Raw genomic sequence first — 12,072 nt, 5'->3', positions numbered from 1 at the left:
CAAACAAACGAACTAAATAGAACAAAGAGCAGAATAGCAGTCAATAGGAGGGAGGGGGGAGGGACAGAAGGGGGATAAGTAAGGGAGGGGTTTAGTCAAAGAACGTGTATAAATGACTCATGGGCATGGACAACGGGGAGGGATATGATTATGGGAGAAGGGGTAGGCTGGGTAGGGGAGAGAAATAGGGGGAAAATGGGAGAACTGTAATTGAAAAACCAAAAAAAGTAATAAAATAAAACTTCAAAAAAAAAAAAAAAGCGCTGTTCCGGCACCCAGAGACCCCTCCTACTCCCTTCCCCTCCTGTTTGAATATGAATATGTGTATGAGGAAAGTCTTAGTAATAAATGGGCTGCTGAGAACCCCAGAAAATTGCACCTACGAGGTTCTCCTGAGTCCTTGAAAAGTGGTCCATGTGGAGCGGGCAGGCCCACATCTCAAGTGCTCAGACAAAAGCCATCCAAGAGCCTGGGCATGGCCACGAGCAGAGAGGACTTGCTTGTCCTGTGCAGGGCGCCACCTCCTCAGGGCCACTCCAGTGATGATGTATTGTGTACTTTTCTCAAATGCACGTCTCACTTACTTCCATACCCATTTGGGGTAGGAGAACTCCACCAGTGAGAGCTAAAAAATGTCCATGTGTCTGTAGAGCGTTGGTACCAACCACCTTTATGTCTGCCAAGCATGTGTTGTAATAGTCACTGTTCAGCCATTCCCTCAGCCAGGTGACCATGGTCAGCGTCAACAGGGTGAGTTGTGCTGACACTGTGCACCCTTGATGTGACCCAGACTAATGAGAAAAATGACTGTCAAACACCAACTGAGGGACATTTGACAAAACACATGACCAGTGTTCCATAAAAGTGTCCAGATCATCAAAAACAAGGGAAGTGTGAGAACCTAAGGAGAAATAGTAACTGATGTAATGTGGTACCTTGGATGGGATCCTGGAACAAAAGAAAGACGTTAGGGAAAAAACAGGAGATCTGAATAAAGTATAGATTTTAGTAAATAAAAATATATCAGTATTGGTTTATTAATTCTGAGAAATGTATCTCATGAATGTAAAATGTTAATAACTGGAAAACTGGATGTGGGGGATGTGTGATCTCTCTGTATTTTCAGTAAAATTATAAATCTATAACTTTTTTAAGTTATTTTAAAAAGTTACAAACAGGAACTTTTAAATCAGGCAAGTGCTGGCAGCATTTTTGCCACCTGACATCTGTTCCCCTGCCCATGCCCTGGACACCTGTGGGAGCCTGCCCCTCCTTCTCCCTGGGGGCTCCTGTCTGCTCCTCTCTGGGACTGTCACTGGGAGTGGAAGGGCAGGCCAGGCCCTGCCCATGGGTGTGAGAGCATGACCCAAAGAGCTCAGAGACACGCTGGTCTTTGTTTCAGTTAGTCCAACAACACATTTCCATCCATCCAGGCTAACAGGCCACATTCACAGTGGACTGCCCTCAGGTCTCACCCACAAAGACGCTGCTGTGAATAGGCAGTGAGGTCCTTTCACGGAGGTCAGGTTTGCTGCATGTGCCCAGCAGCCCATCCCCACAGAACAGTTAAGTCCTAGCCATGTAGTATAGTAGTAATACCTGAGGCTGGGCAAACACGGAAAACCCTGGCGCATCCTCATTGGGTTTTGTAAGTCAGGTCAGCTGGGAAAACAGTTCATTGAAGAATAAAATGCTAGTGCTTCTCTTCACACATTGGCTTCTTAGCAGGTAGGTGCTCACCATGTTCAAGGTGCTCCTCACAGCCAAGGAGCCTCCTGGGCCGTGTCCTTGCAGATGTTCTGAAACTTTTTACTGACACACCGGCCTTCTTGACTTGAAGGCTCCTGCAGTGGCCATCCGCAGGCCAATGGCAGCCTGGCGAACGCAGCTACAAGCAGGACAGATGGAGGGGTCCTTGGCACAGTGCTAGCCTCGCCTGAGTTTCTCACCTTCCACATCTCGTCTGCTCTTCTCCCCGTGACACCCTGGAAAGAGTCCTGAGCCAGGTCTGCTTAGCCTGGGAGCAGGTGGTGGCCAGGTGGTGGAAGTATTGGATTGGTGGGACAGCCTTTCTCTGTCAGCAGCTCCGGCTTCACCACCCTGGGGGCCCGGGCCCTGACGCAGCTCTGATGTGAACTCAGGCCCAGGCCTGGGTCCTAGTCTTGTCCCTCTGTCTCAGCATCAGCTTTGGAGAGTTGTGCACGCTCCAGGCTGGGCACGGACAGCAGAGGCTGTGTGTCTGAACCCTGTTTCTTCAGAGCCTTCCTTCCATACTTCCTCTGAGTCGGCCCTGCCTTACTGAGTAGCTAGTTCCATTTCATTAAAGGTGCCCTATCCCTCTATCTCCCATCCTCTTGCACCCCAGCTTCTCCTATAGAATGCTCCCGGCCTGCTGCTTCCTCCGGCTCCTAATACAGGCTCCAGGGATTCGTTTCTGCCAGTCTTAAGCTTCTGAGTTTCCCCAAACTCATTCGTCAGAACCCTCGTGCCTCCCAGCCCTTGTTCTGCTGCTCTGCCCACTCTGCTTCGCCCCTCTGACCAGGATGAGGCAGGAGCAGCCTGGACGACTCCTGCCCTAGAGGCCCCTCTTCTCTTGCCCTTTGTCCTGCTCTTGAGCTCATGTTTCTCTCTCTCCCTCTCCTCTGTCTTCGATTGCTGGACCAGAAAAATAACAGCCAAGAGTTAGCTAGAATCTGAAATACGGAGTCCAGTTCTGTAGTGGCCGAACTCAGAATGAATTTAAACTCTTTGCTGATGTGCCCCAGCCAAGCCCTACAAGGTGTCAGCTTCCAGCCTCAGCTGCAGGGGGCGGGCTTCTGTCTGTAACTAGAGGCCTCAGCTGGAACAGGGTCAGACTGAGCTGGTCTGTAAAGAGGATGCACGGTTAGATGGGTGACCACCAGTCCCCTGTAACGGCCATGCCTCCCCTGCCTCAGGGTAGAGGAGCCCTGGAATCTCTGTGCAGTGGAGCAGGAGCTGGGCATCCCTACTCAGGTTCTAGGTAGCCGGTGAGCTCTTATGAGGCCCCCCAGGGAGGCTTACATTGTCTCATCCACGAAAAACAGACTGCATCTGTGATTTCTGAGTAAAATGATGATAATAGAGATACCAAGAGCCCCAGTGAACCGGGCCTGCACTGGAGCCTGCCCCCACCCTTCTGCGGAGCCCCGGAGGTGGCTAACGCTGTGGAGGTGTGCCTCTGCCTCCTGGCGGTGCCCACCCACCACATGTGCTGCAGAGTGTCTGCCTTCACTGAGGATAGTCAGAGGGGGTTTCCTGGGCCGTGACGTGGTCCTGGGTGAGCTGGGCTGGTCATCCTACCAGAAGGACCCCATGTGGAGATGGAGAGGAAGCTGTCCCTTGGGCTACTGTTGCTACTTAAACATTTGTTTGAGGGTTCAATATAAACTGATACCCACAACTGCGTAGATTACTCTCCAAAATGGACAACTTAATGTGGTTTGTGTCTAAAAAAACACCACAGTAGAATCTTTGTGCAGCTAAATTGTGAGGTCCTTGCCCTTCCCTTTCTGCTGAACTGAAATTCTTAGGAAAATACTTATAGGCACCAACAACTCAGAATCCCTCCAGGCTGTGTTTAGCAGGACTAATAATCCCTGTGTTTCCTGCTTCCCTTGAGAATCAGGTGTTAAAACCTTAGATGCCTTTAAAAAACAAGTGGGCCTGGTTGCTGGCCTAAGAATGCCATTTATAAAGCTGTTTGTATGAAAATAGGTGGCATTTTCCTTTCAACAATTTCCAGTTCTCATGTTAGTGTGAGCTTTTTGCAGAAAGTCAAGCCCCAGCATGTCCATTTGCCTTTGCTCCCCCAGCAGGTAATCCCAAAACTCGTGACTGGCATTCCAGGAAATAAGGTGCGTGTTCATAGCCATTCCATCAGGGGAGGGGGACCCTTAGGAAATGCCTCTGCTCACTGGATGGCCTGTTTCTGAGAACAGACTTGCTTTGCTAGTCACCTTGAAAAACAAAACAAGGGCCCTTTGGAGTTAATGGGATACAGCTGCTTTTCTGGGACAGGATGGTTGTGGTTGGTCCCGGACAAAGAGACAGGTCTGTCTGGGAAGTATTTTAATTTGGCTTCTCTCTGTCCTCATTGCAGATGGCTCAGACCAAGGAGATAACCCATGAGATTATCGGCTTTCTTGACCAGACCTTGTACAGATGGGATCGTCTTTGTGTGGGAGCCCCAGCATCAAGAAAGCTGGCCAGAGAGCTCCTTACAGAGCTAATCGCGAGAGTCTAGCACAGGCCTATTGGCCATGTGGTTGCCGTGTGGCTGGGGCCACGTGCTGAAAGGATGGGCCTGCTGCTTTGTGGAACGGGTCTCTGAGTAGTGACAGTGACTTATAAATATCTTGGCAAGTTCTGGTGGTACGTATTTTACAAAATGAGGAAACAGGTTCTTTAGCCCACACCCAGTCAGACTTACTAATGACTGGATTTTATGCCTTCAGCCTTCTTTCTACCTGCGTAGCCCAGAAAAGGCTTGTATGGGAGGACAGGTTTCTATTTCTTTTTTTCCCATTACTGAATAAAGATCTTTGGACTAAGAAATTGTCATGAGCCACTGGTCAGTTTAGAAAGTAACTTAGCCTTTTTCCACAGACCTGTTTTTTAGATGTCAGGTAATTGTTATTGGTGCTTCTTTTAATCCACAGGGATTTGAGATAAAGCCACACTTTCTCGTTTCCCTAAGAAATTGCCTAGCAAGGAGTTTCCCTCGGGCAGGCCCCAAGGAAGCCCAGGGGAAGGAAACAAGTCGAAGCACAGGGACCAATGGCCGGCGGTGGGCACGGGTGTGGGCCCTGCTGTGGAGCCAGGGCTGCTGCTTCCGTTTGCTGAACACTGACTGTTACCGAAGGAGCTCACAGTGCTGCAGAGTGGCTGACGCAAGGGTCTAGGCCTGTTCTAGAAACATCAGAAAAGATTAGGTATCAGTTATCTTATTAAGTGAAATGGAAATGGACAGTTCTAATAAAGAATTGGTAACCCCAAGGTTAACATTAATTTCTTATCATTTGAAGTCTTTCTTTTTTCTTTTTAGACTTATTCTTAACTCATATTGATTATATTCTCTCTTCTGTATATTGTTCATCACATGAGTCAAGACTTCCTTTTATGCCCACTTAGATTTATGTATTAGTAATCTCTGAGTCTCCCTCAGTCTTGGCTCCTATTTGAGGTATGAGTAAAATTTTGCTGAATTAGATAGAGGCCTAGCTTTTAGGGTAAATGCTTGTTTCAGGATATGGATCCACCTGAAGACCTGGAAAATTCCAGGAACGTAGGACCTGAGCCTTCTTGTTAAAATACTTTTCTCACAACAGCCATCATCCTCATTACTTCCATATTCTTCACCTGGACTTGAGGACACTCATGTTGACTCGGCCACAGAAGCTGTGATCGAACTCTGTGGACCAGAGAAAGGGGCTTGGTGTGGTGGCAGCGAGTAACCCCTAAAGCAAGCACCCACCCAGGAATGGACCTCCCTTGGGGGTGTGCTTCCACATGCACATCCGTTCACACTGTATTTCACAGCAAACAATAAAAACAAGATGGTTATCTACCTCAGATTTTGAAGGCGCGTTTTGGAAGATTCTTCCCTGTCTTAACCATATGTCAGCCTTTTCTTAGTCTCTCTCAATTTCTTTACAAAGCCTCTGAGTTCTCCCAAGACTTGGACATTTGAGTTGGCAACTGAGCAGACTCTCCGAGCTGGCAAAACTGTAGTCTTCCTCCCAGAGAGTTTCCAGCAGACTGGCAGTTCCTTTGAGTGAAAGACCCTCATGAAGACTTTCATCAAGGACATAATAGGCACTGGTTTGTTTACCAATTTTGTTTTCTACCCTTCCCTTTCCCACCTTGACAAAGGTGCTAACGAGGGGAGGAAACAAAGGAAAGCAGCGTGAGTGGGGCTGTTCCCCACCCCAGACAGCAGCTGGGGAGCCTCGGCAGCACAAGCTCCTGCTCCCGCTCCCCCCTTTAGAAGGCTCATCCAGTCCATTCAGTTCCCAGAGGGTAAGGCGCCTCCCACGGTGCAGACAGGGCGAGTGTACAGTGGAAGGGTGGGAGTCACGCCTTCCCCTCGGGAACCAGAGAAGACAGATACCTGCGCATCCTCAGCTCCTGAGCAAGTCCGCGCTCAGCCACCAGGAAAGCACCCAGTTAGGGCGGAGAAAGGCAGGCAGGCTTGGAAGTGCTCAGTAAACTCTTAACTCCTCTTCCGGCTGCCTTGGATTTTGAGGAAAGCCTGGATATGTGCCTTCTTTCCGTTTTTTTTGAAAGAAGTTAAAAGAAGTACGGGTCCAGCTAAAAATGGGCTCTGATGAAAACGCAGAGTGAAGTTCCCTGAAAGACACTCAGCCGTGTCCCCTCAGCGGAGAGCCGAGTGCGCTGAGACCTGAGGCGCAGGCCCGGTGGCAAGGCTGAGACTGGAGCTGGCGTTGGGGGCTGGATGGGGTTCTTGCCCCGTGTCTGTGCCAGGCACTCGCCCGCTGCTCCGACCAGCAAAGTATCCGATGGAGAGGAAGACACCTGATGGCCTCAAACACGGAAACCCAGAGCTCTGGCTGATTCGGCCACTCGGTGTCACGGCTGAGCTCTCCCGGTTTTTCTTTGAGTTGCAGGAAGGCCGCCAAGCCCAGGCTTTGCTGACAGCATCCAAGAAGGAAAAGGGGAGCTGTCTCCCCTGTCTCCCGCCAGCCACACCAGACCCGCACTTTCCCCGGGGCGGAGCTGGGCCCCAGGAGAGTGAGGACCGCAGCTGCCCTGCCGCCCTTAGACCACAGGCAGGTTCTTCAGGGTGTTCATGAGGCCTGAGTTCCCTGGCCTCTCATTGCCAGCCTCTTCCAGCGCCCGGAGAGGCTTCAGCCCTTTTGGTCATTTGTTTCTGTAAAAATTTTAAAGATTTTAATTGCAACCAGCAAAGCTAAGTCTCTGTGCACTCCTGCCTGTTGGGCACTGCAGGGGTGACCATGGGCACTCCCGGGGTCCGGCCGAGGGGAACCTGAGTCAGCGCACCATCAGCTGTAGTCAAAGCATGTGGTCACCCCAATGCAGGGGCTGCTTCCAGGGACAGCAGCCCACCCCATGCCAGCTCAGCTGGCCTGGGACACGGAGGTGCAGGTCCAGGGCTGTGTCACCACCGAAGTGTGGCCTGTGCCACCTGAGGTATGTGGCTGCCTGGGAGAAATGAGGGGGAAGAGTGGGGAACCCTTCAAATTCTGTATTTGGGTCTGGGGTGCACATGACAAAAGGTTTTCAGAGAGCTGAAAATGCTTCTAAAATTTTACACTAATAGCAAGCTGTGAAGCTGAGAGAAAATTCTGTCAAGTCTTAATAGTGAAGTTTTTATAAAACATGCTAGAGAAGAGACTGAATTATCTTTCCCTTCTCTCTACAGAAAATAATGTAAAATTATCCCAAGAGGCAACCAAAGGTGACAGAGCCAAAAACTCTGGTAGAAAAGGCATTACTGAACACCCATTAACACGAGGTCACATATGGATTGGGATTTCGTGACATTTGTGGGAGTGTTAGCACTACAAACTTCAGGCTGCAGCCCCTGAAAAAGACAGGCAGGGTTTATCCTCTGGGCCTGGGAGTCTTGCCCCAGATACCGTCAGCTTGGGGTTCCACTGCTGAGGAAGACAGGAGCAGGCAGGGACCCGTCAAACCAAATGAAATGCATCATTGACATACTTATTTCTTTCCATGAGCCTGAGTTAAACATCATCACTTAGTGTAAACTAAAGTGTTCTGCATGTTGTTCTTCCCCATCTCTGAAGGCAGAGCTTGTCCCACAAGCGCAGCTTGCACTGTCTTGGTCACTCTGCTAGTTTCCCAGACTCCTGGTTCTTCTGCTTCCACCTGGAGTCCTGAGAGATGGACTCGACCTGGCTCCATCGAGGGGCATCTCCTGGTTCTTCTGCTTCCACCTGGAGTCCTGAGAGATGGACTCGACCTGGCTCCATCGAGGGGCATACGCTTCACTGTGGCTGCTTCTGGAGCCCCGGGAAGCCAGACAGCGTACTGGACTTTCTGATTCGTCACTCTGCTTCCTAACATGTGGATGGGGGCCTCTTATCACATGCAGAGGTGTCTGGGACTGCAGATGGCAACTGGATATGCCTCGTTTCTGAGAAGCCCCTTGCCTGAGAGGTTCGAGGGGCCAATTCTGTTTTATTGGTCCCATTTCTCACTGGTGGGACAAGGGTGCTGTGACAAGATGGGAAAGCATCCAGGGGACAGGAGACAGTCACATTTTTCGTTGACTGGAGGAGTCAAGAACAAGGACTTGCAAGGAGGGAGGTGGAGAAGATGTAGCACGGGCAGTCGGTGGGGGAGGGGTTGTGCATGGATGACCAGACCTGAGCCTGTGCTGGTGCCCGCGGGGGGAGGGGCACTGCCTCTCGTGCAGAGCAGGAAGAATGCAAGGCACGTTCTGTCTTACCCGACAAGGAATCCAAACTGATTTTGTTTTCCAAGGAGGAAGAGAAATGCACGTTAACTGTGCTGCTCTCCTTCTCTTTTCCCCTCTTTCAGCCTATTACCAGCCCTACCCACTGCCAGAAGAACTGCTGATAAAAAAGAGGCTTCCTTCCACTCCCTGACACTGGTGCAGCATGGATTCCACTGACTGTCAAGCAGTTCTAAGTTACTAAACATCACCACACCATTTCCCTCCTAAAAAACAAAATTAGGGCAAAAATAATGTGTCTCAAAGCCTTCTTCTAAACTCCAGCTCCGTGACATGTTTGTACCATGGGTCCAGTTGTCACTCTCAGACGGATTGGTATCAAAGAAAGCTTAGAATGTAGGGCTTTGCCCAGGCTGGTGTGGCTCAGTGGCTGGAGCGCCGGCCTGTGAACCAAAGGGTCACCGGCTCAATTCCCAGTCAGGGCACACGCCTGGGTTGAAGGCCAGGTCCCCAGTCGGGGGTGCACGAGAGACAACCATTCAATGATGTTTCTCTCCCTCTCTTTCTCCCTTCCTTCCCCTCTAAAAATAAATATTTAAAAAAATAATAATGTAGGACTTAACTCTTCACAGTCCTGACAATCACAATACCTTATTGTACTTGGTGTTTGGGGTAGGAAACTTCTATACTTTGATACTGAAACTTTCACATTTCATGCTTCTGAAGAGATAGAAAGTCTCATAAATCAACGTGGGAAATCTCGCCAGCCTCTGGTGTTTTTCACAATGTGATGAATCCATTGCAACCCCCAGGATTCTGGGAGGCAGGCAACAGAAACAGACACAGCATGGAAAAGAGAAGGGAATTGATTAGATGGGTACTTAAAAGCCCACAGAATCATCGGGCAGACAAGGCTTAGTTCTAGCCAGCCAGCAGCAGTGCCTGAAACCTGGCTACAGAATGGCCTGCCCAGATCGCCCGCTGCCGCCAGAGACCTGCATCTGAGAAGCATCTCAGCTCCCGCAGCGTCCGAGTCCTCTCGTGGTCCCTGGTGCCTTAGACGGGGGGAGCCCAGGTCCCCCACCTGCACTTTAGCTGGAAGAGAGCTGGGAAAGTAAGTGTACAGCTTGTTTCTGTGACATTACTGGACACCGTGGCACCGTTCAGTGTGGTCACCCACACACAGGAAGGGGTCAGATCCTAAGGAGCTGAAAAGAGTGAAAAATGCCCACGTGTTACAAGTCTCGCAGAGCATTTGAGAAGGCTGAGCGCCACAGAGCAGCCAGCAGGCAGCAAGAACAAGCAGTAGCGGGCCGGCTCCTCCAACAGCTGGCGGCGCTGTGGGCCCGCTGGTGCCTGTGCTGGGGGCTGGCGTGGGCACCTGGAGGGTGGGCGGTTAGCAGCATCCCTGATGTCTCCCCACTAGGTCCAGGCCCGAAGTGACGATGAGACGGCCTGCTGACATTGCCAAACGTCTCCTGGAGGACCTATCCCCTACCCCCCAAATAAGAACCACTAATCTAACTGATGGCTCTCTCCTTTTGGGAAGACATCCTGGATAGAAACACTGTTACAGACATATGAACTAGATTTAATAGGATCCTAATAACTATATAATCTGATTCCAAAATTCGTCTGGAAAAATAAACATTAAAGAGCAGCCAGGAAAATCCTGAGTGAATCGTAATGGAGCAGAATGAAGTATACCACTTACCAGCACATATTCTAAAGCCTGAGTCACCACGACGTTGGGTGGGACTGAGCGTGCGAGAGCACACGCAGCGTCCTCTGCGGCTCCGGCCAGCAGTGCCCAGGCTCCTCTCACTGGTCTGGCCAGTGCCTGCCCCCTCGGGTCCAACCCTCCCTGACAGTTTCCCCTGGCTAGTGGAACATTCCTGGGCTTTTCTTCAGCCTGAGAGCTGGTCCCTATTCAACCCCCGACCTCTTCCTGGTGGGCATCTCCGCCCTGTGTACCAGCATCTGCTGGGCTTTCCCATTATCATCCCTCTCCTGGACCCACTGCCCATCGGGCAACTCCTGGAGGTCAGCCAACCACCTCAACTTCACCTCCAAGGCTGATGATCCCTCCCGCCCCACCCTGTCCCCAAACACTCACGGTCTCCCACATCAGCTGATGGTAACTCCACCTTTCTAATGATTTAGGCCCAATCATGTAGTTATTCCCGATTTGTCTCTCACCCCACCTCCCACCCTTTAGGTCATTCCTGCATCTAACCATTTCTCACTTCCGTCTCTGCCACCCGCCAACCGGTCTCCTATTCCAGCTCTGCCCGCTTCGAGCAGGTTCCAGGGTGACCATGTCACACTGCTCAGTAAAAGCCAACATTCTTAAAATGGCTTTCAAGGCCCTATACAATCTAGAACCCCCTCTTACTCTGACTTTCTCTCCTAATATTCGAAACAACCCCTTTAACCCACCCCACCAGCCCCAGCCCCATAAGCCCCTGGCAGTCCCTCAAATACTGCAACCATAGGCCTTTGTGCGAGCTTTGCTGACGCCTCCCCCACCGAGTGCACGGCCAGTCCCCACACCTGCTCACCTCTCACGGCCTCCATGACATAGCCCTGACCACCCCTCTGACAACAGCACGCCACTCTTTCCCCCTGGCCTTCCACTAGCTCAGCTCTTGTCGCTAACACACAACACCTCCTTGACACTACGTATGGATTATGCTTACTCTCATAATATAGATATATAATTATAATAACTTATGTATTGTGCTTGCTCATCCTTGACCACCTCCACAAGTACCTGGAATCGTTGCAGGCATGTAATAGGTTCCCAATGAATGTTTGTTAAATTGATCTGTATTGGGATTTAGTATATGATAAAGGCATTTCCATCAACAAGGAAACAATGGTGGTGGAAAATCAAGTTGGATCTCTTCTTCTGAGATGGAAATAAACATAAAAAACAAAACGCCCATTCTCTTTCTTTACCAAATGTCCGTATCTGGAGGTCTGTTTTCTGGGGCATGGGTTTTCTCCAGAGAAGGCTCCAGCAGTTCTGCTTGGAAAGGGAGGAGGGGTAGGGTGGCAGGAAGGCTGCTGCTGCCCTGGGAAGATGATCTATCACTAGGATAAATAAAAAATTAGTTTGTGAAGTCAGAACTTCCCTGCTCCCCACATGTAGAAAGAATGCTGTTCTATTTCTTTAAGAATTCTGTCTCATCTTTGGTTTGCAGACTTTCACAGAAACCCTGTTTTCAGTCCTTGGCTCCTTCTCCCCCACACCCAAGAGTGTGCCTTTGGGGGTGAACAACTTCAAAGCCTCTGCAGGGGTCAGGGCTTCAGGAAGACTTCTTAGTCCTCTGGGAGAAGGGAAAGGTGCTGGGGAAACAGGGCAGTGGGGAGGCCTGAGGCTCCAACCACATCATGTGCAGACTTCCAAGAATCCAACATTTTCAGCCCTCCCAGCCTTTTCTATGCAAGATGCAAAACCCAGAAACCACAAAAGAAGAGGGATAAAACAGACCATACAGAAAAAAAAAATCTAAATACAAGTAACAAACTGGGAAAAAATTGTTGCAACACATGACAAGGAACTAATTTTATAACCTCTAAAGTGCTGCTATACATCAGTAAGAAAAAGGTCATCAACACAGAGACTT

The 12,072-nt window shown here is 50.1% G+C and overlaps 1 protein-coding gene across 7 annotated transcripts in view; it reads left to right on the top strand.

The window, feature by feature from the left end:
* Positions 1-4,575, top strand: part of FANCC (FA complementation group C) — a 306,042-nt gene extending 301,467 nt beyond the window's left edge. For all 7 annotated transcript variants that reach the window (XM_090274026.1, XM_090274030.1, XM_090274029.1 and 4 more), the window contains one exon: positions 4,121-4,575. In XM_090274026.1, the coding sequence (XP_090130152.1) occupies positions 4,121-4,264 (144 nt within the window). In that variant the 3' untranslated portion in view covers positions 4,265-4,575. The remainder of the gene's footprint in view (positions 1-4,120) is intronic.
* Positions 4,576-12,072: the final 7,497 nt, after the last annotated feature.

This window comes from Furipterus horrens, unplaced genomic scaffold (genome assembly GCF_987537825.1).
Source record: "Furipterus horrens unplaced genomic scaffold, mFurHor1.1.pri manual_scaffold_4, whole genome shotgun sequence".
Lineage (NCBI taxonomy): Eukaryota > Metazoa > Chordata > Mammalia > Chiroptera > Furipteridae > Furipterus > Furipterus horrens.
Note: the sequence above shows the minus strand (reverse complement) of the source record. Positions and strands in the feature narration are given on the sequence as shown.